General features: G+C 46.1%; 2 protein-coding genes across 3 annotated transcripts in view; both read right to left on the bottom strand.

The window, feature by feature from the left end:
• Nucleotides 1-116: 116 nt before the first annotated feature.
• Nucleotides 117-10,042, bottom strand: LOC135717154 (DNA repair protein complementing XP-C cells homolog; the record flags this gene model as incomplete). Its single annotated transcript, XM_065239113.1, has 4 exons — nucleotides 117-489; nucleotides 7,657-7,825; nucleotides 7,889-8,971; nucleotides 9,119-10,042. Coding segments are annotated over 4 exons (2,469 nt in total), but the record flags the coding sequence as incomplete, so codon positions are not given.
• Nucleotides 10,043-11,517: 1,475 nt separating this feature from the next.
• Vps11 (vacuolar protein sorting 11) overlaps nucleotides 11,518-25,502 on the bottom strand; it is a 21,840-nt gene continuing 7,855 nt past the window's right edge. Inside the window, exons 4-7 of one of the 2 annotated variants that reach the window (XM_065239729.1) lie at nucleotides 12,984-13,281; nucleotides 12,697-12,925; nucleotides 11,918-12,465; nucleotides 11,518-11,688 (exon numbers count right to left, since the gene is read on the bottom strand). In XM_065239729.1, coding sequence (XP_065095801.1) covers nucleotides 11,932-12,465; nucleotides 12,697-12,925; nucleotides 12,984-13,281 — 1,061 coding nt within the window. In that variant the 3' untranslated portion in view covers nucleotides 11,518-11,688; nucleotides 11,918-11,931. Of the gene's footprint in view, nucleotides 11,689-11,764; nucleotides 12,466-12,696; nucleotides 12,926-12,983; nucleotides 13,282-25,502 lie in introns of those variants that run through there. The other variant, XM_065239725.1, reaches the window with a different exon arrangement.

The following is a 25,502-nucleotide window of genomic DNA, read 5'->3' as shown; positions in this document are numbered from 1 at the left end:
GACAGCGATACTGATTTTTTTTTTTGCAAATGATGGCCACCGTGAGATCTTTTTCTTTCTAATGAATAGTGATTTCAGTCGAATGTAGTAATCTTTAATTAGACAAGATGCATCAACGTAAGAACATTTACGAACTACTCCGACACTTAAAAATCATCAGCCGAGCATGCCATTTAGATCACTCGATGGGATCCAATTACCCAGTGAGATTGTCGAAATTGTACTTATTCTGCAGCTTCCGACGAATCAGCAATCTCTTGATAAGCTTCTTCCAGTTGCCGTAGACCCGCTTCTCGTACTTGTCGCGTTCTCGTTTCTCTTCTTGCTCCTGCTCCTGGTACCAGGCGTCGAACACCAGGTCCTTGAACTCCTCGCAAACTACGAACCCGTCGTACACTGGATGGCTGCATCCGCCGTGGAAATCGAACCCGGTCACGGCTTGAGCGCAATCGATGCCCAGCTTCTTGCAAATTCGGTTCAAACTGGGCACTGAAAAACAAAAATCGAATTAGTTTATTGCAAGGCGGTCATATTGTTGGGATGCGTTTACCAACTCTTTATAGCTACACTTCGTGAGTTGTGTTTGTGATAGCTTAAAGCTGCAATTTAGAGTTTATTTCAGTAAAGATGCGTAACTTATTAATTTTAAGACTTACAAATTTGGTGTACTTTTTCTGGAAGTGGTATGGCTCGAATTCCCACTCTACTTCTTCAATTTAGACCGTACTATAATTTTAATTTAATACTAGCGTTAAGTTCAATTTCCGTTAATTTCATCCGTTCTTACAGTGTTTATAATTTATGATTAGATTTAAGCACTACACGGCAAATAATGTGTATATTAGATAAGTAGAATACTAGAATAAGGATAATAATAGATCAACAACTATGTCAACTTTTGTTCTTCGTGTTTGTTCTTCCTCTTTTCGTTTGACGTTATTCTAAGTTCCACCGGTGACGTTTCCCACTGTCATTTGATTCACCGTAAATGCAGGGCCGTAGCGTTTGCAGCGCCGCCGCGATGAGGGGTCTCGTCGTGACATACCCCCGCCCGTAAACCTTGGTGAGGGTTCGAAACTTCTGGGGTACCGAACCCGGGTTTACTGTTAAACTCGACGTCCAGTACAGCTAACTTCACTGCTGGTCTTCGTAGAATCCCCGAAGATGTACGCACAAGAGCTTGGCGCACTCTACCGTCCCTGCCGGGAAACACCTGCTCGATACGTCCACGTTTCCACTGGTCCCTCGCCGTTCCGCCAACGACCAGAACCAAATCGCCTACTGCCAGATCTTTTACATCGTTGAACCACTTGCATCGCCGTGTGATCACAGGAAGGTACTCCTTAAGCCACCTGCACCAAAAATCATCAGCGATATACCTAGCTAGCTTCCAGCTGCTTCGAAGGGTTGACCTATAGTCTAACTGCTCGGTGGGTAGGAACTTGGACCCAGAAGAACTGCCCAGCAAAAAATGGTTGGGTGTCAAGGCCTCCTGGTCTGCCGACTCCAGAGGGATGTAGGTAAGCGGTCTGGAGTTGATCATCCCCTCCGCTTCCAGAAGGATTGTCTCCAATGTCTCGTCGTCTGGTTTTCGTGGACCGTTAAGCAAGCCTCCAATTGCTACTTTTACGGACCGGACGAGCCTCTCCCATGCACCGCCCATGTGTGGTGCCGCTGGTGGGATGAATTTCCAAGCAGTTTCGGCGGTTGTAAACCTTTCCGAGAGGGCCTTGATTTTGGCATCCGTTTGCGCCTTCAGCTCGTTGCTAGTGCCCTGAAAACAGGTGGCATTGTCGGTCCAGAACTCTCTTGGATTGCCTCTGCGTGCCACGAAGCGTTGAACAGCCATAATGCACGACTCCGTACTTAGTGAATGCACGATTTCCATGTGTACCGCTCTAATTGTGAGACATGTGAAGAGGGCCACCCAACGTTTCACACTGCTCCTACCCACCTTGGTCAGTACTGGCCCGAAGTAGTCCACCCCGGTGAACGTGAGCGGTTGAACGAAAGCTGTCAGGCGCATCTCGGGAAGCGGAGCCATTGCTGGTGGTCTTGGAATCGCCTTCGTTAGGCGGCAGAATGCACAAGCATTTGCGACTTTATCCAAGAGCCTTCTTAGTGATGAGATCTCAAAGCGTTGACGAATCTCGTTGAATATGGTTTCTCGGTTGGCGTGACGGAAGCGGCGATGATACCAGTCTACAATAAGGAAAGTAATTAGGTGTTGTTTGGGTAGGATGATGGGGAACTTAGCTTCGGCCGGTGCATACGGTGCCGCACCGATTCGACCACGACTGCGTAGGATACCCTTCTCATCCAGAAACGGACATTTATTGTAGATTGTGCTGGATTTGTCTACGAGGGCGTGCCGATTATCAGGAGGCCCTTGGGTCTTGACGAGGATGACGATTTCATCGGCGTAGTACTCACTTTGAGCTGTTTTAAAAAGTGCTTCTTCGGCTCTTCTGAGTTCGTTGCTGGTTAGATTGCCGAGTTCCAAATTGTCTTTGGTTATACTTCTACGTAGATTATCAATACAGCGAAACACGTACGCAGCTACCCGCTGCATTTTGATCCATCGATCGAATCTTTCGAAATTCATGTTTGGAACGAAGTGGACGACATGACAGTGAGCAGGTCGGAGTTCTTCTTCAGTTGAAGTAACCTTACGTTGAACAGGCCAGCGCTCCTCAGGCTGGTATAGGAAGGCCGGTCCTTGGAACCAAGGGTTCTCGGTCGTCACTTGTGGTCCAGTGTTCCACTTAGTGGCCAGATCTGCCACATTTAGTTTGGACGGAACCCACCGCCATTCCGACTGCTGCGTTGATGATAAAATCTCACCGACTCGAACGGCGACAAATTTGTGATAACGTCGATGATCGGTTGAGCGCACCCACGCGAGCACAGTGCTGGCATCACTCCAACAGTAGCGCTGGTGGATCGTGTACGAGTGGTATTTTTGAATCGTCTCCATTAATCGGACACCAAGGACAGCCGCTTTAAGTTCAAGTCGAGGAATTGAGAGCGTCTTCAGCGGTGCAACCTTGGTCTTAGCACCAACAAGAGCCACCTCTGTACCACGATCAGTCTCCAAGCGAAAGTACACCACACAGGCATATGCGGCCTCACTCGCGTCGACGAAGAGATGGATTTGTAAACGGGCGAAGTCCTTGGATAAGTTGAAATAACACCGCGGTACGCGCAGCAGGTCTAACGCCTGGAAAAGATCAGCCCACTGTCGCCAGCGTTCATTGATGTCCTGCGGAATTTCTTGGTCCCATTCTGTCCCTTTTGCCCAAAGCTCTTGGATCAACATTTTACCGTGAACCAGAAAAAATGCAACGAGGCCGAGTGGATCGAACAGACTCATAACCACCCTTGCTACCTCTCGCTTGGTAGGAATGTGGCCGCTATGTAGAATACGCTGCAGATCATCTCTTGTGCTGAATGTGTAAACGAATACATCTTCGTTAGGCATCCTCTTCATCCCCAACACCGATTCACACTTTCCATCGCGTTCCAGATGTAGGCTCTTAGAGTCCAGTTCAGCCAGCTCGCCAATTCCTCGCAAGACTTCGGGTTCATTTGACAAGAAGCGGCGGAGGGTGAAGCCCCCACGGGAATGTATCAGTTTAACCTCGTTAACCAATGTAATTGCCTCTTTGATCGTCGGGAAACTGTCCAAGTAGTCGTCGACATAATGCCTCTCCTTGATTGCTGCTGCTGCTCTTGGATAGTCGTTAGCAAACTCGTCTGCCTTGATGTTTTTCACGTACTGCGCCGATGCCGGAGAACAGGACGATCCGAAAGTTGCTACATCCATAACGTAGATTGATGGGAGGTCGGTCGAGTCTTCACGGAATACGAAGCGTTGCGATTGACAATCAGGGAAGCGAATTTTCAACTGATGGAACATTTCCATGACATCACCACTCACTGCTACGGGGTATTGGCGAAACTGGTATAACACCATCGGAAGCGGTGTCAGTAGGTCAGGACCCTTGAGCAGTCTGGAGTTAAAGGATACGTCGCCTACCTTTGCTGCCGCGTCCCAGATCAACCGCACTTTTTCAGGCTTTCTGGGATTGATGACAACGCCTAAAGGAAGGTACCACACACGATTGGCATCGACGGAAGTCAATTCGGCCAGACTAGCTTTGTGTGCATAACCTTTCTTTTCGTACTCGGAGATTTGTTCACGCACACGCTCTCGCAGCATTGGTTCTCGTTGAAGCCGACGCTCTAGGGACTCTAGACGCCGGATAGCCATGGGGTAGCTATCGGGAAAGTTTGGATTATCAGTGTTCCATAGGAGGCCGGTCTCGAAGTTCGGTCCGTCAGGCGTACGTCGTGTTGTCTGTTCCAGCAGCATCTTCGCACGTTTCTCGTCAGTCGATTCCAGAACTTCTCGTGTTTCGGTAACTCCAGCATCTTCTAGAGTGAAATAGTCACGTAGTTGATCATTTAGTTCACGATCACGATCAGGAACTGTTGCGACGTGAAACCCAATAATCGCTGACTGGGTCGATCGATGTGGGACGTATCCATATACACTCCAACCCAATCGACATTTCGCACCGATAGGATCGGTTGACTCTCCTTCCCGCAGCTTTAGTGGAACGCATAGTCGGAGATTGTCTAGACCAATTAGTAGCTTGGGCTGAACTAACTCGTAATCTTCGAGCGGGAGGCCACGCAAGTGTGGAAAACGATTAGCAAGATCTTGATATTTCAAACTTTGAGTTGGCAGCACCAGGCGGCTTACCGTGCGAGCATGGGAAAGTGTGTATCGAGAATGAGTGCTCTTACCGGAGATATCGAACTGCACACATTGTGATTTGGGTTCGACCCGTGTCACGTTTCCGGTCCATTTCAAGGTAAGTGCCTCTGTTTTCCCACTGACGCCCAGATCCGTTGCTACAGTTTCGTCCAACAATGTGTACGACGAACCTTCGTCTATAAAGGCGTAAATAGTTTGGGAGGAACCGTTGCCGTATAGAATAACGGGAACAATTCGGAAAAGTGGCCACTGGAAATTACGTGACGTGACGTGGCTAGATGTTGTATTTATTCTCTCGGGAGATGTGATGGAGTGCAGTAGAGTATGGTGCCGTTGACGACACCCGTTGATACCGCAGCCATTCCAAGACCTACAAGGCCATTTGCCGTGACTGTTCAGGCACGTTCTGCAGAGCCCTTTTAACTGAACTAGCTTCCAACGTTCATCCACGCTGGCACCGTTGAATTGCTGGCATTCGAACACTCGGTGACCGACTCGACCACACGATAGACATTGCTTGGCAGGTTTCGTGTTACTGGTAATACTACTGGAGGTGAGATTTGATGTTTGATCCGTGGAGTGAGCTTGTAGAATACCCGTGTTTCCCCCCTTCGGCCTGTTGCTGCGGGTTTCTGTCTGCATGCTGAGCTTTTGAAAACCAAGTCCTGGGAGGTTGAAGGAAACTTCGCTTGCTGCTGTTACCAACCCCGACATGAACTCACCGAAAGTGTCGAGAGTCGCAGGTGGGTGTTGGTTCTTGTACATTGCCCAATCGAGTCGCAACGAGCCAGGCAGTTTCTCCACCAATTCCTGCATAAGAACCGGATTTGCAAGGTGGTTTGCCTGCTGCGCTGCTTTGAGGTGATCCACCAGATTTTGCACTGCTAGGCCAAAGTGCATGATGGTCTCTAGGCGATCGTGTCTCGGTGGAGGGATTTGGTGTATTTTGAACAGCAACGATTTAATGAGGAGCTCAGGTCTTCCAAAAAGAGTACGCAGGGTCTGGATGACGTGCGGTACACTTGCTGGCAAAAGTAATCGACTTTTCACCGACTCCAGGGCGTTTCCCTTCAAGCATCGCTGAAGGCGAACCAAGTTTTCCGCATCCGAGTAACCGCAGGTAGCAGTAGACTGTTCATAGTTGCTGAAGAAAATGGGCCAATCCTCCGGGTTTCCACTAAATAATGGTAGGTCTTTTCCTAAAACCTGTCGTGCTGCAATTTGCACCTGCGATAGTGTGCGAACAGAGGAAACGGGAACTGTCGGCGCAGGCTGTGGCGTTGGAATGGGGTAAGCAGGTGCTGGAATTGGAGGCTCCGATATAGGAACGGGAAGATGCTGTGGAGTGGGGGTTGGGGCTGGAGGCTGTGGCAATTGAGGTGGAAAATCCTGTGGAGCTGGCGCATCCAAACTTGGCATTGGATGGATTGAATTCAGCGATATTGATGGCAGCCGAGGAATGGGGAGATCCGCTGAGTCGGCGGGAGTCGGATTCAAATTGGGGTGTTTCGTTTTCCCAAACCGATTTCCATTTGATCTTTCAGCGTCCTGTTCGTCTAGCCAATCTTTCACCCTTTGGTCTGAATTTATTACAGAGCCACCTCTACTGCTAGTTTCTGCCATCTGACGAAGAATAGCTTGTCGCTTCTCGAAAGATTCCTTCCTGATTTCCTGCTGCTTGCGCTTCAGCTCCAATTCCTCCTGCAGTTTGAGCTCACGAATTTGTTTCGCCTCCTCCATCTGACGCTCTGCTTCCTCCAACATACGTTTCCTGATGTCTTCCTCTTCCAGTAGTGCTTGCTCTTCCATCTTCTGTTCTTCTTCGACGAGCTTAAACTGTTCTGCCAGCAAAGCAGCCCGAACGCTGGAAGTCGTACTTCCCGGCGGGTTGGGATTCTTCTTTCCCCTTCTAGAGCTCGCTTTTGAACTCGTCTTAGATCCTTTAGAAGAACGTGGTTGGACAACGGGAACTTTCAGATGATCATCGTTGGATTTGCCCTGCTTCGAACATCGTCTGCATACATAAGTGGCGTTCGGCTGCCGGATTTCCTCATCTACACCTGCGCAGCCAAAGTGCTCCCAGTGTTTGCACACGTCGCACTGGACCATCTCACTCTCTGCTGAATCCGTTCGCTCGCATGCCTGGCAGTTCCGAGGGGAGTTTTCATCTGCCATACTTCCGATACCCAAAACAAATTTCTTTAAGAATGTTGGGATGCGTTTACCAACTCTTTATAGCTACACTTCGTGAGTTGTGTTTGTGATAGCTTAAAGCTGCAATTTAGAGTTTATTTCAGTAAAGATGCGTAACTTATTAATTTTAAGACTTACAAATTTGGTGTACTTTTTCTGGAAGTGGTATGGCTCGAATTCCCACTCTACTTCTTCAATTTAGACCGTACTATAATTTTAATTTAATACTAGCGTTAAGTTCAATTTCCGTTAATTTCATCCGTTCTTACAGTGTTTATAATTTATGATTAGATTTAAGCACTACACGGCAAATAATGTGTATATTAGATAAGTAGAATACTAGAATAAGGATAATAATAGATCAACAACTATGTCAACTTTTGTTCTTCGTGTTTGTTCTTCCTCTTTTCGTTTGACGTTATTCTAAGTTGCACCGGTGACGTTTCCCACTGTCATTTGATTCACCGTAAATGCAGGGCCGTAGCGTTTGCAGCGCCGCCGCGATGAGGGGTCTCGTCGTGACACATATTCCAGTGCAAGCTGAACATGTAACTAGTGTGCGAGACAGTTCAAAAGGAAATCTTCACTCTTCGCTGGGGAAGTTTTTTATGGCATTAAAAACAAATGATTCATATGCAAATATGAAGCACACCGCGTTACTCCAGGATTAAAATACTCACATTGCAGATGAACGGTTTTCTTCGGGAGCATGCACGGTTTGAAAAGTTCCACGTTGCCGTAGGCATTCCTCGGAACGATGCCGTCTTCCGCCGTAGGAGGTTCGTAGTCCTGAGTTTGCCAGTAGCCGAAAAGTTCCAGCGGCTGAGCCGGAAGCATTTGACTGGAGGCCTGAAGAAAAAGTCAGAAGAGTCAAACTATTACCGTTTGGTTCGTGACCCGGAACAAACTTACCCGATCGTATTTGGGCCTGGCATTGACCACCTTGTACGCCGTTTCGAACATCTTCACCGTTCGCGCCTGCTTCAGCCAAATTTCCCGCGAGTGTAGCGTCTGTACGCATTCCCTCGCGTAAACGGGTTCATCCTTGATGAATCCAAGTGTCGGAGCATCCGGCGGGTAGATTCCTTCAAACTTCAGCAGGTGTCGCTTCAAGGCGTAGAGCGGATTATTCTTGAACTCGCTGATGGTCGTTGGTAGAGGCTGCTCCATCAGTGCCTGATTCAGAGAACGGTCCTCTTCGATATCCTTGGCCGTTCGCTTCCCCTTGAACTCGGCCAACGTTTTGTCCAACCACTCCTGCTTGATACGTAGCTTTTTGGTGCTGGTAGCATAGTTCGGACAGTAACGCGGGGAAACGTCTTTGATTGTGCCGTCGTTGTTCCATGCGAGGATGTAGACCAGTGGAGACGAAGCCTGCTTCACAATGTGTTCCAGGCAGTGGACCTTGCTACCCACGGCATCGAGTGGGACCCATTGTTCCTCCTCCTCGGCGTACACCTCGATCCACAGATTGACGCCGGATTTGAGCTTGGTTTTGTTGTCTGGATCTTTGCGAAATTCGTCGTCCGTTGAAAGCACTCGACGGTCCAGCCGTTTTTTGAGTTTCTTGTCAAAGATTTCCACCTTAAGAACTTTGGGACTTTCTTTACATTTGGATTTAGATTTTTCCACTGTCGGTGCTTTGACCGGTTCTGGTTTCGGTTTTGTAGCTTTCGGTGTTGCATTCTTCGTTTGCGTATTGCTTTGATTTACTTTTGAATTAATTGCTGTTGTATTAGAAGGTTTAACCCCTTTAGTGGATGTCTTCTTCTTATCGATAATATTCTTCACTGGTTTGTCTTTATAGTCCTTCCTGATCAAAATAGATGAAGTGGTGGAGGGTACTGCGACGACAGGTGGATTGCTATTTCGCTTTGGGTTATTAGGCTTTGAGATTTCGGAGAAACTCGGGGAACCGTTGGCTTGTTCTTGACGTTGCTTCCGTGTTTTTCTCGGCGAGAACACAGAAACTTCCTGCAGCTTGGGAATGGCAGCCTGAAAGTAATAAGAAACATGTTTAATTTTCCTACCGTTGCAACGTCGGTGTTTAAAAGGTTACTATCAATCTAATATTCATTCATTCTCGTATTTAGATGATATCTCCAGAATCAAATGTCCAATCTAGATTAAATTCTCACTCACCTTCGAAGTACTTGGTCCCGGAGATGGCTTGTCCTTCGAACTGTCGGCTTGACCTGTCGAGGGTGCCAGCTTGGATTTCTTACTCGGTACGCCGCCACAAGAATCGTCATTTCCGTCAAGTTGAAGAACTTTAAGGGCGCTCCCAGTTGCTGCCTTCCGCTTAGAACGCTCCTTCTTCGCTCCACTATTACCGTCATCGGCATAATCGTGGTCTTCCTTGGTTGATTTTTTCTTTGACCCCTTACTAATACTGGTGGCGGTTGATTTTGCTTCCGAGTCGATATCCTTTTTTGCTTTCTTTACCACTGTAACTTGCGTTTGCTGTAGTTCACTCTGTGGTAGCTTCTTCGGTTCTACAGCCAAGGACATGACCATGCGACACTGGACGCCAATTGCGCGAAGTAGAATTATAAATATCAAAACGTAATCACGCTTACAGATGGCGGCCTTAGTCAACATCTGCAGGCGAAGTGATGTCTCCAATGACGGTAGCTTTTTGAAGCGACAGAACATTCGTCTTCCTTTGAGATCTACGATTTCTTTGAAAAATTTCGTAATCTGTTCAAAGTATTCTAGGTTTGTTCTATCCTTTGGATAACATTTTTGCGACGGAATCAACGTCAAAGCCAGCGATAATAGTTTAGAGTTGTTCAAAACGCCGTTCACGAAGTTTCCGTCGGCAATGGCCATCTCAATGTCAATTTTGTGGAGGGTGATTTGAATCTCACGCTTCTTGCGATTCAAAAACCGCTCGATACATGCTTCAATATCGATTTCATTGCTCCGTTTCTTCCTCTGAACATTTGTCGGTCCAACATCCAGTGTTATTTGTACGTCATGCAGAGGCTGGTTTTCCTCCTTCTCTTCTACTTCTTCCCAATCAGAATCGGAATCTTCTTCTTTCTTTTTCTTGAGCGGCTTTGATTTTCCTGTTTTTCTGCCAACTTTGCTGCCAGCTGAGGGGCGATACTTTTCGTACAATTTCTTACGCTCCGATGTTGATAGTTTCGGTTTTGGTGGAGCGCGTGATTTCCTAAAACGACACACAAAAGCAACCCTTTTCAGGTAACAAAATCTCATTTTTGGATGACCTTGAACACCCAAAAAAAACTGGTTTCCATTCATACCTGGCATCTGTCGCCTGCCCCTTTTGCGCTTGGGAGCGTCTTCCACCACCCTTCGGTTCGCCACCTTCGTCGCTTTCACCATCATCTGATTCGGACGCACCGGAAGATGATCCTTTCCCCAAAGCCGTCTTTGAACCGCGTCCGGGTTTGTCATTTTTCGGTAGCCATTCATCTTCACTGGCGGAAAAATCCGCATCCTCTTCTTCACTGTCGGTCATAAATTTTTTACTCATATTTTGAGATTTTTGTGTCTTTCACCATACTAAATATCATACGACTAGCTTGAGTGGAGTCTTGAACAGGAATGAAAAGTTTTTCACCGTTGTTTATTTAAGAAAACTTAGGTTGCTAGGGGTGACGTTCGGTCTCCAAGGAGATGTAAGCAGGGCATCAGCGTCTATCAGCATGTGCTAGTTGGCTAGTACACAAGCGCTAGCAAATCCGCACATTCGAATTTTCATAATTTATTACATTCCAGGAAAAATACTTGAACCAACATTGAACCATAACCGAAACATTGAAATACTTGAAAAATTTAATATAAAGCAAAAATAGTCAAAATGCATGACATACATCCATTTTGCGTAGTTCTACGTCATACTGCGGTCGTGTCTAGGACACAGACCTTTAATATTTTTTGCAAAGAAGGGGCGGTAGCACCAGCCACAAACATCGTTTTCTGTGGAGAACACATTCTTTTGTCAGACAAAGTAGTGAATCTTTGTCTAAAGATGGATCGTAATCTGAAGTGGAACGGATATGTGAACTATATAACGGCCAACGTTTTTGGAACGTTGCGGGCGCTCCGAAGATTCGCTCCAGTTTTGTCAGTTAAACCCGAATAAAATTGGTGCAAGCAGTGTTCGTGCTGTTTTTTACCTACTGTGACGTCACTTACTATCCTAGACTGTCATCAGCACGGAATAGAATTTGCTGTTTTATTCGCCAGGGGTACGCTGGAACTTTCCCTCCTTGTCTGTAGCAACACCTGAGAAGAGGACAGCTTGAGCGGACGCGTTGCTTTGCGATTCCCCGTCACACTACATCGAAGAAGAAGAGTGTGATGATCGCAGGTGCAATCATCTGGAACTAGATCCCTCTATGAACACGACACCAGACAACGATCAGCGCATTCAAGGCAGCGCTCTCAACAAGATCTCAAAGCTAGATTTTGAACTACATACCTATTAAGAAACATACTTTCACTAGTAACTTTTTATTGTTTTCCTCAAGTTAAAAATCAAATGTTGTGTTTTCCTTGACCTGAGCAATGGTATTCCCTTTGCATAAAATAATTCGACCTCGTTCAGGATTAATGAGTTGTTAAATGTATAACCTACCTCTCTTTAGTTGCGTGCCCTTTGTCCTGAATGATTCGATTCGCGATTCTATCCGGATGTTCTCATCATTTTCTGCCTCTCAACTTCGTATCCCAGAAGCTACCTGCAAATCGAATCACGTGTGCATAAGTTGATAATTAAAGAGAAGTTTATTACAGATTACAATCTCGATAAGCCTATTATTATTTCAACACAATGAACACTTCAAACTTTTGTTTTCAAGATGGCATTAATATCTAATAGATACACACTTTCGTAAATGTCGATTCTCGATCTTTAATTGGAATAATCAGTTTGATATCACGAGCAACATTTACCATTCTACAACATACCTACACACCGAAATCTACTCTGCAAACGGATCTAAACTGCTGTCGTAGGCCTCGAACGGATTCGTAGCATCCGCCACCGCCGCCTTCTTTGGCGTGGGATCATCCGAAGCAAATGGATCCTTAGCGCTGTCATAGCCGGACATATCATCATCCTCGCCGAAGGGATTACTAGCAGCTGGTGGCACTGGTGAAGGTTGTTTAACCCCCTGGGAGGGATAATTCGACAGCGTTGAGGGTGGCTTTGGACTGCCATAAGGCGATCGTTTGGGACTGCGTTCATCTCTCAACCGGAGCTGCTGTTGAGCTAGCAGAGCTGCCTGCTGGCGCTGGCGGATACGTTCCTGTTCCATCAACCGCAGGCGCATTTCGCTCTCCTGCATTTCCATGCGCATCTGCGTGCGCTGGCCTTCCTCCTGGCGTATTCGAGCTTCGGCACCGGGACCGTAGCTGAGCTGGGTGTTTTTCGAGGCTGCCACGTCGGTGATTCGAATCTGTTCGGTCTGTTTGGTTAGCTGGCGAATGCCGGTGTCCGCCGGGGTGGGCATTGGCTGGAATGAAGCATGAAATGCGATTTGAATGGATGATCCAAATTTAAAGGTTGCTTTTCATTTAGGTATAAAACTGATGGTCCTCAGAGCAATTCCATTGTCATTTTTCAAAGGAACAACGCTAACGCTATTGACTCGTTCGGCTCAACCTTGAATCGAACCTTTTACATAAACATCACGGGACATAGTATCAAAGAACATGCTAAATCTTACACAAAAGCCAAAACTCACCTCCACTTGAGCAATCTGCTCCTCGACGATTAGCAGTTTGTTAAACAAGCCCCGACCAAAGTATTCCGCCACGACGGAGAACGGTTCCGACGATCGATCCAACAAGTTGTGAAACGCCTCGTGCTGACCACGAGATTCGCTCTGAGCGCGCAAGGTGTCCATCAGTTGGATGTTCTTTTTATTGCACACCGGACAGTCCCGTTCCGTTTCGGAGTAACCGCGGATGCAACTGTACGAAAGATGGTGGTGAGGTGATGCGTGGTCAATGAAAGACAGTTTCTACTCACTCTTGATGATAGGAATGCTTGCAAAGGAAGAACAGGGCCGGCCATGATAGGGGTTGCTTGCAGGTATCGCATACCGTGTTGCGGAATTCCACATTGCCCTCCTGGAGGTGTTTGATGTGTTTCTTGATCGATGTCGTTTCTTCACTGTACTTGCGCGCAAGTTCTTCGTCGTGGTGCGTGGATTCCTGTTCCTTTACGAACACCTGCATGAAGTAGTCTCGCACGGGTAGCAGTGTCGGTCCATTCTCCACGGCCATGCAGTTGAGTATTTGCAGTGGCGCTTGGAGTTTCTCGTGAGCTAGGGGTGATAAAGGTAAGGGAGATGAGTTTTTGGTTCATCGAATTGATCGAAGCGAATTTCAGCAGGTAGAAGAAAGGGCTCTACGGATCTAAAGATTGGACCCACTGATAAAAATCTCCTGTTCTGCAATTTTTCTTAGAACAATGTGTCATCTGACTGAACAATGCAAACGGATATTTTTTGGTTGTAAATGAAAAATCAAGTTAAATTTGAAGGAGATCGAAGCAATTTCGAATCGAGCTTGGTTTCCGTGAAGAAGCCGACGGCAAACGGAGCTACGGTCATTTTCGACGTCAACGGATGTCGAATCTTGAAGGACAAGACGGTGATTGCGGCAGCAACGATTTCTGGGTGACTGTACTCCCTGAAGGTACCCCAGGAAGCACTGACCGTGAAGCACCATACGTCAAACTGTCAGCACACTTGGCACCGTGTGTTGGGGCATCGTGACCATGAAGCCATCCGTGAGGTGGTGAACAAGGGTATGGCAACTGGAATCGAGATGGAAGAGTGCGGCTGCCGAGTCATCTGTGAATACTGTCTTGAGGGCAAGCTGACACGTCTTCTGTTTCCCAAGCAGTCGAAGCCAAAGTCCAAGCAACCATTGGACCTTATTCACATCGATGTGTGTGGACCCATGCGAACCGTGACACCCGGTGGGTGTCGTTATTTTCTCACCATGATTGACGACTTCACCCGGTTTACTGTCGTATATTTCCTGAAGCAGAAGTACGAGGTTTCCCAGCGTATTCAAGAGTACGTCAAGTTCGCCCAGACGGAATTTGGAAAAACCCCGAAGATCATTCGTTCCGACCAGGGAGGTGAATTTCGGAGTGACGTGTTGGATGCGTTCTGCCGAGCGCAAGGGATACGTCAGCAATTTACCACCGCCTACACTCCGCAGCAGAACGGGGTTGCGGTGCGGAAGAACCGCTCACTGGTGGAAATGGCGCGCTGCATGCTACTGGACTCCCGAATGCCGTTGAAATACTGGGCGGAAGCGGTTAACGGTGCGAACTATCTACAAAACCGTTTGCCGACGAAGCCGTTGAAGAAAACGCCGTACGAGCTGTGGTATGGCACGAAGCCGGACATGAGCCACCTCCAGATGTTCGGTTCACCGGCGTACGTGTGGATCCCTGGAGAGAAGAGAAGCAAATTAGAAGCGAAATCTCGGAAGTTATTCCTCCCAACACAAGGCGTACCGATTCATAAACCCGAACAACGACAAGCTGACCGTCAGTCGGGACTGCAGGTTCCTGCCATTGGACAAGGTTCGGAGTGCCGAACCTCAGAAGGGAAGTATCGTTGAGTATCCATTTAGACTCCTAGAGCAACCGAAAGCTGAGGTCTCCGTTATTCCAGCAAACGTGGACGAGAGCGAGGACGAATCGGATGAGTTCGATCTACTCGGGTGCGACGAGGACGAGAGCGTGGACGTATCGGATGAGTCAGATCTACTCGGATTTGAGACCAGCTACGACGATGCCAATGAGGAGACGTTTGTGGAAACAGAAGCGCAGGAGGAGCTTGAGACATCCGACTATCAGGAGGAGCAAGACGTCGTCGGCGAAGTTGATGTACCAGTAGTCCGACGATCGGAGCGTACCACAAAGGGCATCCCGCCAGAACGGTACCAAGACACCGTGCGCATAGCAGCGCAATATGTCGACGAGCCACGCACATTCGAAAAAGCAATGGCTAGCCCCGAGCGCAACATGTGGGAAGCAACGATGGAGGAAGAGATGAAGGCGCATGAAGAGAATTCCACATGGGATGTCGTCCGTTTGCCGCCAAACAAGAAGGCTATTGGCAGCAAATGGGTATTCACGAAAAAGATGGACGAGGGCGGAAACCTGATCCGCTATAAGGCCAGGCTGGTAGCGCAAGGATTCAATCAAAAATACGGAACCGACTACCATGAGGTCTTTGCGCCAGTCGCCAAGCAAACCACTTTTTGGACCCTGCGGAGTGTCGCCTTCAGACGAGGAATGCTGGTGAAGCACGTCGACGTGAAGACGGCGTACCTACACGGAGAGCTGGAGGAGACCATTTTCATGAAGCAGCCGGTAGGATTCCATAACGGGGTCAAGGACAACGTACTGCATCTACGAAAAAGTCTCTACGGTCTGAAGCAGGCTGAAAGGGTGTGGAATGAAAAAATCACCGAAGTCTTGCAGCAGCTGGGCTACGTGCCATCTGAAGCAGACCCATGCCTGTTCGTAAAAACCTGGAAGAAGAAAAAGAAGAAGAAGAAGACGTTCATATTACTATATGTGGACGACATGCTGATTGTCACTAACACAGAAGCGGAATACGAAGCCGTCCGGAAGCATTTAGCGGAGCACTTTACCATTACGTGCCTTGGAGACGTGCGACACTATTTTGGAATCCGAGTGACAAGATCCGACAGACAGTTTTTCCTGAACCAACAAACCTACATCCAGAAGGTAGCCGAACGGTTCGGACAATCAAAAGCGAAGCGCTCGCCGATACCGATGGATCCCGGGTACCCGAATGTACAGCAGAAGGAGGAGGAGCCCATGCCCAGAAACGACGAGTTCCAGAGCCTATACATCGCGGTCCACACGAGACCGGACATCGCCATTTATTCTAGGCCGCAAGGTGAGTCGACCAACGGAAGCAGACTGGGCCGAAGCAAAACGGACGCTCCGGTATCTCCAGTCAACAACAGTGGATTGGAGCCTACGTCTAGGTTCATCCGGACCGCTGGAAGCATACGTCGATGCAGACTGGGCTGGTGACAAGACAGACCGGAAATCAAACACCGGTTTCGTCTTCTGTCTTGGAGGACCAATCAGTTGGGCAGCCCGAAAACAACCATGCGTAACTCTTTCGTCTACCGAAGCGGAGTACGTGGCGCTTTCCGAAGCCAGCTGCGAGCTGATGCGGCTGATGAAGCTACTGAAGGATGTCGGAGAACCAATTCTGGCTCCAGTAGTTGTACACGAAGACAACCAAAGCTGTATTGCGATGCTGAAATCTGCCGGCGGTAGTAACCGAACAAAACACATCGACACTCGCTATAATTTTGTGAAGGAGTTGGTCAACAATAGTGTGATGGACGTTTGCTATTGCCCCAGTGAACAAATGGTTGCCGATGGTTTAACAAAACCATTGGCTCGCGTCAAGATGGAGAAGATGCGCCTGAAAATTGGTCTACCGCCCGCCGAGCTTGAGGAGGAGTGAAGGAGATCGAAGCAACTCGATGAAATTATAATAATCCTAGTATGCTATAAATGTCAGTACTGCATCAATAAAGACAAGCAAATCTTTACAAAAGGACGTATGTAACATTTGACAACAAATGAGAAAAATGGGGTAGCAATATTCAGACTATATTATTAAATCCCTTTTTAAAGTTTTTGTTATTTTTCACGATCTGTTGCTGCCAAAAGTTACATACAGGATAGTAGTTTATGATTATCATGAAAAATGCTGGGTTTTTGCATACATTAACAGCAATTTTGATAAAATTAAAAGATATACCCTTTTGGTTCTGAACTTCCCACATACACCTTGATTGATTCGTCGTTATAGTACCTTGGTTGTTATATACACCTTGTGAGATGCGTCGATTTGACAGCTCGTTTTACACTTGCGCAGCGCTGCCATTTATACAGATTTATCTGTATTATACAGATTTTTTAATCTTAATACAGACCCGATATAGAATACAGATTTATCACAGATTTTTAAATTACAATACAGATTTATACAGATTTTTATAAAATGCTTGAGAAAAAAAATCTATATCAAAATAAGTTATCAAGCAGTTCTCACTAATATCAATAAATGTTATAATTTTGATATTCTTCGCTTATCTTTTAGCTCTCATTTTTGTTCTGTTAGCCATCAACTCCATCAAAATGAAATCAATTTGAGTTATCAGGAATAATGAAAACAACATAATTCTTGTTTTCATTTTGTTCTCACCCTCTGCTCGGGAACCTATCAAATTTCCATCGACAATTAATCATGTTATGGTGTTTTTGACAGCATTCACAGCCAGAGGACCAACCGCTTTCGGATGCATATGGAGCTGGTAGTAAACGATTTGAGATTGTATGGGGATTTACAGTATTAATTGAATATTTCCAATTTAAGCATGTATGTTAAATACAAGAAAAGTGCCCGAGCACATTAAAATGGTACAAATACAAGTACTCGTAAACATTTTACTTGCATTGAAAATGTATTTCGTAAGAAATTGCGGATTTTCTGATATTCTCCATACTGCAAAAATGATTTTACCAGCACTGGCGGGGCGACATCTCTCGACTTTTCGGTGTAACTACCACACAAATGATGTAATTAATTGTATTCATCTATATTAAAAATATCAAATAGTAATGAACTCGTGCACTTTTTTGCATTTAAAACTGCTTATCAGGAAGATAATGAATAGAAACTAAAATCTCCATACATTTTCAAACGGCTTCATATCACTCTTATAAATAAGTACGGACGATATCACAAATGGCGCAATTATATCCCGTATGGTTAGTACGATAGCCCGAATAGGTGGTTAAGCACTTTTTATGGTTATTTTGTATGCACTGTATTTGTAAAACAACAAAACATGATTATTAAGAAAAAAATCATCAATACAGAAAATACAGATTTTTTAATAGAGTGGATACAGATTTTTTATAAAACCACCTGGCAGCTCTGCACTTGCGTCAGATACACCAGTTTTTATTTGGAAGGAGAAATACGTCGGTCTGCTAACTTTCACAAAGAAATTCGTCATTTTGAGGAACGGAGAAGGAGGGGTGATCATCTTGGCGTGCGCACCGGTTCGAAATATACCTTTCAGGTTAGTCTAATGGAAATTATGCTGAACCACCATTGTCATGATGATGATGTTCTATTCTTCGAAAGAAAACAAGAATTTTATTAAGAAATAACTTTTATTTAAACTTATTACACGTAGCGATCCGTATCGCGCAAAATCTTATTTAACAATGGCGTTCGAGAGAATGATAGGTAGGTGTGTGTGTGTGTCGAGAGTGTATAACATAAAAAGTAGTATTAGATTGTTCTTCAAACGAGGGGCACATCAAAGTAATATAGAACATCTTCTCGTTTCTTCAAAAAGCTTCACAAGTCTAGAGTTGATAATCGTTCAGTCTTGCCGGAACACTGATGGTTCTCTTTGGTCGGCCTGATAACGACGGTTTAATGTGACGATACCGATTTGCAACTGCAGTGGGTTGTGTAGCCGCAGCTTGTGTAAACAAAGTAGGCATCGTCTCATTCGTGTTGTTGTTTGCGTTGCGCTCCACCTGACAGGTAGCAGGAATCGAGGCAGGAATACAATCAGCTGTCGGGTTGGCATCAGATTCCAAAATATCCGTTGGTGTTGGATTCGGCCGTAGTTCCTGGTTTTGTAATCGGGACCACAGGTGCTGAGCGTACTGGCGGCGTTTCGGGATCCTTACGTGGCTTGAGGTGAACCAACGATCGACGATACTCCACACCATCCACATTCACAACGTAGGACCGATCGTTGAGGCGACTTGAGACGACTCCTGGTGTCCATAACTTCGTTGTATCGGGCCTCAACTGGACATGAACTGGTGAACCCACCCGCAACACAGGTAGTTGTTATGCTTTCTTATCGTAGTAGAATTTAGCCTTCTTACGATTCATTTCGATTGCAGTTGGAACCTCTTCCACCACCGTTGGACGCAGACGATCAACCGCTGCTGGCACACCACACCGGGTGGAACGGGAGAAGAGTCGAGCATTTGGACTTGAACCAATCTTATTCGGAATATTACGCCAATGCAACAAGGCGTACCAATAATCCGTTTCACTTTCCTGTGCTTTCTTCAACAGATGCTTGGCCACCTTCACGGCAGCATCTGCTTTATCGTTGGCCTGTTGATGATATGGTGCAGACGTAACAAGCTCGAAGTCCCATTCGGAAGCAAACTTCGTCATCTTCTGGTTGACAAAATTAGTACCGTTGTCGCAGACGACGCGTTGTGGAACACCATGACGGGCGAAATTCTGCTTACATGCGATGATAACGGATTCCGAAGTGAGGTCTTTCAAGATGTACAATTCGAAGAAATCGGAGTAGTGATCGATAGTTATCAGGAAACTGCGTTTGGCTCCACGATACTCCGCAAAGAATACATCCATCGAAGCTAGCTGAAACGGATAAACGGGGATTTCATGGCTTTGCATGGGCGGATTCGATTGGGATGCGGCGATGCCACACTGCTTAATGACATCCTTGATCTGTGAGTTCATGCCGGGCCAGAACAGATTTGCTCGTGCCAGCTTCAAAGTTGCCTCTATCCTGTTATGACTCACATGACAGCTTCCAATCAGCCTTCTTCGAAGAACATGTGGCACAAGTATACGGTCGTTACGAAAAATCAGGCCATCTTGCGTGGAAAGTTCATTGCGATAGTTGAAATACACTCTAGCACTATCGGGAACACGGTCAGCGGACTTCGGCCAACCGTTCATCACCAACTGCATCAAAGGATGTTGTTCTGTTTGTTCGATAATTTCATTTATGTTACTGTCCGAAATTCGCAAAAAAGCACTCAACTTCACATTTTCCACATCTTTTAACACTTTATATATATTCTGCTTATTGTACTCCTCAGGTTCTGTTGTAGCCAGACATGCACGGGACAACGCATCTGCTACTACGTTTTCCTAACCCGTTACGAATTCCACAGAAAGGTTATATCGTTGGAAATGCAACATAAGCTGCAATCGACGAGGCGCTGATAGCAGTGGTTTACGGAAAATGGCAATTAATGGCTTGTGATCCGTCCTGACCGTCGCACTGGGATTACCGACAATCAACTGGTCGAAGCGTATGCAGGCGAAGAGAATTGCCAACAGCTCCTTTTCAATCTGGGCGTAATTTCTTTCCGTGGATGTGAGGGTGCTGGATGCATAGCCAATAACTCCATCCTGTTGGAAAATGGCCACGCCAAGCCCAGTGCTGCTAGCATCACATTCAATGACCAATGGTTGCTTGACGTCATAATAACGAAGAGTGTTGATGTCAGCCACCATCGATTTAACTTCTTCGAATTCAACTTGCTCCACTGCCAAGGGACGGATTCCGAAATCAGTCTTCGCAGATTGTTCATGTTGACGCTGAGATTTTGGATAAATCGGCTAAGGTAGTTCACTATGCCAATAAATCGATGAACCTCTTTCCGACTTACCGGTGTTGGATAACTGCGGATAGCAATCACCTTGTCTTCATCGGGTTTAAGGCCTTGATCCGTTTGTACATGACCGTAGAACTTAACTGATCGCTCACACAGTTTCAACTTCGACTTATTCAACTTTACGTTATGCTGCTCAAGTCGGCAAAGAAGATTCTTCAGACATTCGTTGTGGTTGATCAACGCTTCCTCGAGGGTGTCTCCCACGCCAAAAACCAGTAAATCATCTGCAATGCACTCAACCCCCTTGAGCCCTTGAATAACTTCTTGAAGCTTTATCTAAAAAATTTCGGGGGTACCGACCAAATGGCGTCCAAAACGTTGTGAGCCTACTGCTGGGCTCATCGAGCACAACATGCCAGAACCCTTTCCTAGCATCGACAGTAGAGAAAACTCTTGCTTTTCCCAGTTCTGGGAGTATCTCGTCGAGAGTGACAAATTGCAGATTGGGCCTCTTTAACGCTTTATTCAAAGGCACTGGATCCAAGCAGATACGAACACCTGATTCTGGCCCACCACGCTGAACAATCACTAGGTTACTTACCCAGTCCATATGGCGGGTTTCCTTGACAATTATTCCGTCTTGTTCAAGCGATTCCAATTCTCGTTTCAGCTTCTCACGAACCGCTATGGGGACCCGACGCGGAGGCTGAATTGTTGGGGTTATCGACTTATCCACTTCCAATGAAACCACACCTGGCAGCATTCCATACCCGGTAAACAGGTCCTGATGATCGTCAATGATTCTCTGAGCCTTGACCCTGTAGATGTTCATCAGCTTGTCTGGTGATTTCCCGTGAGTGAATGAAACTGTTCGGCAAAACTTGACAAATCCTAGCTCACGTGACACTGACAACAGGGGACGATGATCACCTTCCACCACCTGCAATACCAGGCGGTAATTCCGGTCGAGTCGGCGACATGGAACTTTTATCTGACCCAGAACATTGATCGGGTTGCCACCGAAGCTTTGAAGACGAAACTTTATTGGTAGTAGCGATGGGTGACTCTCACCGGTAAGCTTAGCGAGGTAATCATGGCCAATCAGGCTGGTGTTGGCTCCGGTGTCCAATTCACATAATACTGCGTTCCACTGCTCGGCGAATTTTAGGTCCAATTCTGCCAAGACACTGCCTCCACTGCTCGAATTGTCGTTCACTTTTCCGATTTCGTATTCCACATCACCTGCTTGCGACGACGCATCACTGTCGGAGCTAGATTTCGATCTTTCCGAATAACTTCCTTCTTGCACTTCCTTCACTTGCTTGAACTTCCGGCTCTTGGATTTTCCAGTAGCTTTACACACTTTCTCAAAGTGGTTGTTGCCGTGGCATCGATGACACTGCTTGCCGAAAGCTGGACATGCACCTTTCACGAACTCATGTCGGTCACCGCAAAACTTGCATCTGGACGATCCAGATTTGAATTCTCCTTTCGCTTTTCGAATTTTGTTCACTTCCGATTGCTTCACTGGTACGATTTCTTCAGCCTTGCACAGATCGGTAGCCTTCTCCAAGGTAACGTCAGACATGGTTAATAGCTTCGAACGTAGATGTGGCCACTTATTTGATGTGACCAACTTGAATGTAGTCAGTTCCGCGGCCAGGTCGCCCAGCTTGGCGAGTCTGGCTAGCATCTTCAACCGAGAGCAAAATCATCCGTAGATTCTCCTGACATTTGTACGGCACCAAAAAAGTCTAAATGGTCGACATTCACGTTCCGTTTCGGCACGACGATTGCCTTGATAGCTTTCAAGGTCTCCTCCGGGTTCACTTTTTGTTCAGCTGTGAGCTCGAAATTAAAGAACTTTTTCCGAGCTGTCTCACCGATTACGGACAATAGAAAACTGACTTTCTTTGAATTAACCACTTCATTCGAGCACTTAAAATGACGTTTACTACCACTCGAACTTTGAAATAAAACATTGTTTTGAGATTTTTTCTTCAAGAACCTCGAGAAAAGTAGCCAAAATTTGTGCGTTTTATAAAAAAATAGAAATTAGTTGGTCCAGTTTTGTGAAATCGCTGGTAGAAAGTCACGCCAAAACTGCTTGACAAAGTGGTCAATTATTCGTAGCTGGCGTACTCCAACCAGCTGTTCTCGAAGAAGTCGAAATTCTCGGCCATGTCTCCTTCCAGCGTTAAGGGTGAAGGTAGTGGGACAGGTACCCCGGATGCACATGGCTGCTGAGCTGCTTCGTTTCCTCTTCCTGTATTCATGGATTGCACCAGATCGCGTAACATCTGGGTTTGACGTTGCATGAATTCTCTGAACTGATCGGCGTCCATTTCGATGAAGACTTCCGACCAACAAAAACACTTTTCAAAATGGCCGCTGCTACGACGCACGACCGAACACGAACGTAACTTTTTTCGTTTACTACTTTTCGCACGATTTTCCGCGATTTCAACGATGACGCCGATGACTATCTGAAAGCAAATTTGACAGGTTTCATGTGTCAAACACTTGCCTTTTAACCTCTTCTTGTATCTAAAAAGTACAAAATAGATCAGATCAGATCAGATCAGATCAGATTGACCGCCCACGGTTGCTGCTCTGTTATTACCAGATCAGCTGCAATTACACAGAGAACCAACAGATGATGTTTGGGACTAACATTCATCCTCAATGTGTAAGAACTGAAAATCTAATATTTAGCAATACCAGCGCCGGCCGTGTCCGAATGCAGGTCAACTAGGGAATGGGAAGTGTTGCAATATGTGGCGACCCCCCGTATCATCATTCCCATTGACGTTGCCGACACCAACACACAGACACAGGGATTCGAGGTAGAGTAGAAAAAGAGCACAGCTCGCTATCTGTAAACGTTCTAAATATTCGCTTAAATAAATAATTATAAAACGTGGAACCCGTGTTTGAGGTTGAATAAAACATGGTATCAGAAGTGATCGCGTTTCGAATAGTTTTTCCGGCGTCATTTTGTGTAAATCGCGGAAAAATCGGTGAAAAGACTTGTGTACAAATTTTCGCATCACGGCGCGTCGGCGGCCATTTTCTTCGAAGTGGAAAAAGTTACGGTTGATCCTCATCGACATGGATCCCAACCAATTTAAAATGTTTCTGGAGCACCAGACGAACATTTTCACGCAACTTATGCAAACAATGAATGCAAAGGCTACAGCGACAGAAACATCCTCGTTGCAGCAGCAGCGTCAACAACAAACGGAACGGCAACGACCGTGTGCTGCAAATATTCCGGTTCCCCTACCATCGCCTCTAGTACTGGAAGGTGACATGGAGGAGAACTATGATTTTTTTAACAAGAGCTGGATGGAGTATACTAAGGCAATCGGAATGGATCAATGGCCACCGGAGGATAACACCAAGAAAGTAAGCTTCCTGTTGACTGTCATCGGTGAACCTGCAAGAAAAAAATATTACAATTTTGAACTCTCTGCTGAAGAATCAGCAACAACGGAAACCGCTCTTCGTGCTATCAAGGCCAAAGTGGTAGCAAAGCGCAACATAATCGTGGACAGATTGGATTTTTTTTTCTGCGATCCAGGCCTCTCAGGAGTCGATTGACGAGTTCTCTACTCGTCTCAAGTCGAGTCGTTATTGTCTAAGGTTTCTAAATTTGGAGCCCTCGAATCGGAGCTTATTACGTACAAAGTCGTCACTGCAAATAAATGGCAGCACCTGAGAACGAAGATGTTGACGATTGCAGATATAAACTTGGATAAAGCGGTAGACCTCTGTCGTGCTGAGGAGATCACTGCTAAACGGTCGCAGCAGTTGAGAATTTATGTTCCGGAATCCGAAGTCAACAAAGTATGGGACAACAAAACAAGCAAAGCAAAAAGTCGATCGAAACATTCCAAACAGCTACGGTGTAAGTTCTGTGGAGACGCACATGAATTTTCGAAAGGACAGTGTCCCGCCTTCGGTAAACGTTGTCATCGCTGCAACGGAAAAAACCATTTTGAGAAAGTATGTCGTGCAGCTGAAAGATCGAAGAGTTGGAGATCGCGACGCGTCAAGGAGGTAAAGGATGGAAGCAACCCGAATAGTGACTCTTCTGGAACCGAGGATTCGTCGGAAGAAAGTGAACAGGAATACTTGATCAGTAAGATTTTCGACAACACGACCAACGGTGGTGGCGTAGTAGCGGAGCTGGACCTCAAGTTTTCCAAGTCATGGAAGTCCGTTCTATGCGATTTGGATACAGGAGCCAACACGAGCCTAATCGGCTATAATCGACTGATCGAACTCACAGGGGAAAGCAAGCCTTCATTACAGCCATCAACGTTGAGATTGCAAAGTTTCGGTGGCAGCCCGATCAAGGTTCTAGGTCAGGTGAAAGTGAAGTGGCGTCGATTGAACCGTACGTATCGTTTAATATTGCAAGTCGTGGATGTCAATCATCGGCCCCTACTATCGGCCAGGGCATCTCGAGAGCTTGGCTTTGTCAAGTTCTGCGAAACTGTCGAGTTCATATCAGAGCCTGGCTCATCATCAGAAAAATTACTGAAAGTATACCGAGTGGAAGCACAGCAGATCGTGGAGAAACACCAAGAGCTTTTTGAAGGATATGGAAAATTTCCGGGTACGGTGACACTGGAACTGGACAATTGCATTACACCCTCAATTCAATCACCTCGTAGGGTGCCTACCCGAGCAAAGTCGGTTAACAAAATGAAAGCAAATCGATATTAAAGTGTGCAGTTCCTATCATAATGAAAACTCATTTTGATTTCAAATGTTGCGACATAAGTCTGATATCATATTGTGCTTTCATTATGCAGTCAAGACGTTTTAAATGAAAGCAACTTAACTTGAAGTTCTGCTGTTTACGTCTTGTTTAAAATTTAATTGAAATTCATCTGTTGTTGAACTAATGATTATCGTTTATCTGATTTGTTTAACACATTTTAGGTCATTCGTGACTTGCCCGCGGTGAGATTAGAGCCTAAGTCTTTCAGCTTGAGAAACATGAATGGTAACCATTTACTCTAGGCCTGTATTCAG

This window comes from Ochlerotatus camptorhynchus, unplaced genomic scaffold (assembly GCF_037179485.1).
Source record: "Ochlerotatus camptorhynchus isolate MF236.1 unplaced genomic scaffold, CSIRO-AGI_Acam_v1.1 ptg000006l, whole genome shotgun sequence".
NCBI lineage: Eukaryota > Metazoa > Arthropoda > Insecta > Diptera > Culicidae > Ochlerotatus > Ochlerotatus camptorhynchus.
This window is presented reverse-complemented; position numbering and strand designations above follow the sequence as displayed.